The sequence below is a fragment of the Macrobrachium nipponense genome, chromosome 30 (assembly GCF_015104395.2).
Source record: "Macrobrachium nipponense isolate FS-2020 chromosome 30, ASM1510439v2, whole genome shotgun sequence".
In the NCBI taxonomy this organism is placed as follows: Eukaryota; Metazoa; Arthropoda; class Malacostraca; order Decapoda; family Palaemonidae; genus Macrobrachium; species Macrobrachium nipponense.
In genome coordinates this window covers 27,011,827-27,014,326 of record NC_087218.1, presented here as the reverse complement: position 1 = coordinate 27,014,326, position 2,500 = coordinate 27,011,827, and the positions used below count along the sequence as shown (strand labels likewise).

The following is a 2,500-nucleotide window of genomic DNA, read 5'->3' as shown; positions in this document are numbered from 1 at the left end:
TGATTATGATTATTATTATTATTATTATTATTATTATTATTATTATTATTATTATTATTATTATTATTATTATTTCTTGTTAAAAAGAACGGCAGGGTTAACTGAATTTATCTTATAAAGAATTTTCTCTATTTTTCTGATAATTCTTCTTTCATAATCTGCGAGACTGTTAAGCAATTGGCCTATATTCATGGTGTTCTTGCGTCAATGTCTGGTATTACCAATACTAAAATATATGAAAATATATATATATATATATATATATATATATATATATATATATATATATATATATATATATATATTATATTATTCTGGTTGCATTATAATATATATTTGGAGACTACAACGGGATTGTAGATGGTAATCTCCGCTACAAAATCGTTGATACATTATTCCCTTATTATTACTGTATCTTCTCTAGTGTCGACATGTTTCGGCCATCTCCCTGGCCATAACCTGGACGTTGCAAGGGACGTTCTGAATGGGCATCGTTGACGGGTCAGCTTTTAAAGTAGGGGTGGGCGAGACCACAACCACGGATCTAGCCCCGCCCACCACTGCTATGAATGCTGACCTGTCAACGATGCCCATTCAGAATGACCCTACAACGTCCAGATGATGGCCAGGAAGATGGCCGAAGCATATTGACACTAGAGAAGATACAGTAATAATAAGGGAATACTGTATCAACGATTTTGCAGCGGAGATTACCATCTACAATTCATTATATATTATAATGCAACCATGAATGAAATATATATATATATATATATATATATATATATATATATATATATATATATATATATATATATATATATATATATATATATTTCATATATTTTAGTATTGGTAATACCAGACATTGACGCAATAACACCATGAATATAGGTCAATTGCTTAACAGTCTCGCAGATTATGAATGAAGAATTATCAGAAAAATAGAGAAAATTCTTTATAAGATAAATTCAGTCAACTCTGCCATTCTTTTTAACAAGAGATGTATCCGAGGTCTGCTTCCTGCTTATCATTTTTTTTTTTTTTTTTATCACAGTCTTCCAACTCGACTGGGTGGTATTTATAGTGTGGGGTTCCGGGTTGCATCCTGCCTCCTTAGGAGTCCATCACTTTTCTTACTATGTGCGCCGTTTCTGTTATTATTATTATTATTATTATTATTATTATTTATTATTATTATTATTATTATTATTATTATTATTATTATTATTATTATTATTACAGTTTGACTAGAATACCGAGTGGCACTCATAGACTTTCTTAAGGCTCGCCAAAGGATTTATTCTTTGGTAGGAAGAAAATTGCAGCAAGATTAAGTACAAGAAGTTGGTCAGCCAGGTAAGAAGAGTCCATAGGGAATTATTATTATTATATAACATTCAGAAGATGAACCCTAGTCCTGTGGAACAAGCCCACATGGTCTATTTACTTGAAATTCAAGCTTCCATAGAATATGGTGCTCATTAGAAAGAAGTAACAGGTTTTGGGAAATACAGAAAGAGATCACTTAAAAAAATAAATAACAAATGAATAAGAAAAAAATGACAAATTTCAGTAAATTATTAAAATATATAAGAATTATATTAGGATAACAATGCACTGGTTCTCTGCTTGAACTTCGGAAGTTCCAATACTACGATATCCTCTGGGAGGTGGTTCCACAGTCTAACGGTATGAGGAATAAAGGACCCTGGAACTGATAAGTTCGGCACGAGGCATATTTGCCACATATTAGTGCTGCTGTCCAGCGAATCTGGTTGCTCTCGTCAGATATTGGGGATCAGGGATCAAATGTGACTGTGAAAAAAATCAAAGCAGTTATGGGCTAGATGGACGCTGCAAAGAACCTTCAGTGCCTTCTACGGTGTGCTGCAGAAGGCAAGGACATGTGGCATTTCCCTTACTTGGGAGACAAATTCATGAGCAAATCATCTGAAAACAAATACATTAAAAATAATCTTGGAATGAAAACAAATTCATGAGAAAATCAATGACTTAGACCAACAACATCTGTCAATCTTACCCGAACGTGAGTCGTCGAGGTCTCCTCCGTCATCTAGGTCATCCAGGGTCAGGAAATCAAGAACGCCCTGACCCGGCTGACCTCCTTCAACCCCTGCTAGGACCAGCTCGATCAATTCGAGTACAGCATCCTCGACAACACGGCTCCGGCTATTGAGTTCCTGTGGAAGGTCAAAGAGACTATAAGAAATTATTCTTTTGGCCTTTACAGGAATATAACTTGAGGTTCATCAGCCATAGATGAAGCTCTGGTATTCTGAAGCAATAAGAAGAACATTGGAATATTTTTAACTATTGTCTAGATTCTCAAGTCTTACGAAGTAACCTCACATTCATTTATAACCCAATCTCAGTAATAACAGACTGTTTTACCTTTTGGCTCCTAAGTTAAAACAAAAGCTTTCTAATCTATGAATGATGAAAATGAATCGGCAAATTCAATGTCTAAACTGTCAAA

The 2,500-nt window shown here is 34.0% G+C and overlaps 1 protein-coding gene across 1 annotated transcript in view; it reads right to left on the bottom strand.

Moving 5' to 3' along the window:
• Nucleotides 1–2,500, bottom strand: part of LOC135202392 (dynein axonemal heavy chain 5-like) — an 81,464-nt gene that overhangs the window by 78,499 nt on the left and 465 nt on the right. The window contains exon 2 of the mRNA XM_064231772.1: nt 2,045–2,204. Within this exon, the coding sequence (XP_064087842.1) occupies nt 2,045–2,204 (160 nt within the window). The remainder of the gene's footprint in view (nt 1–2,044; nt 2,205–2,500) is intronic.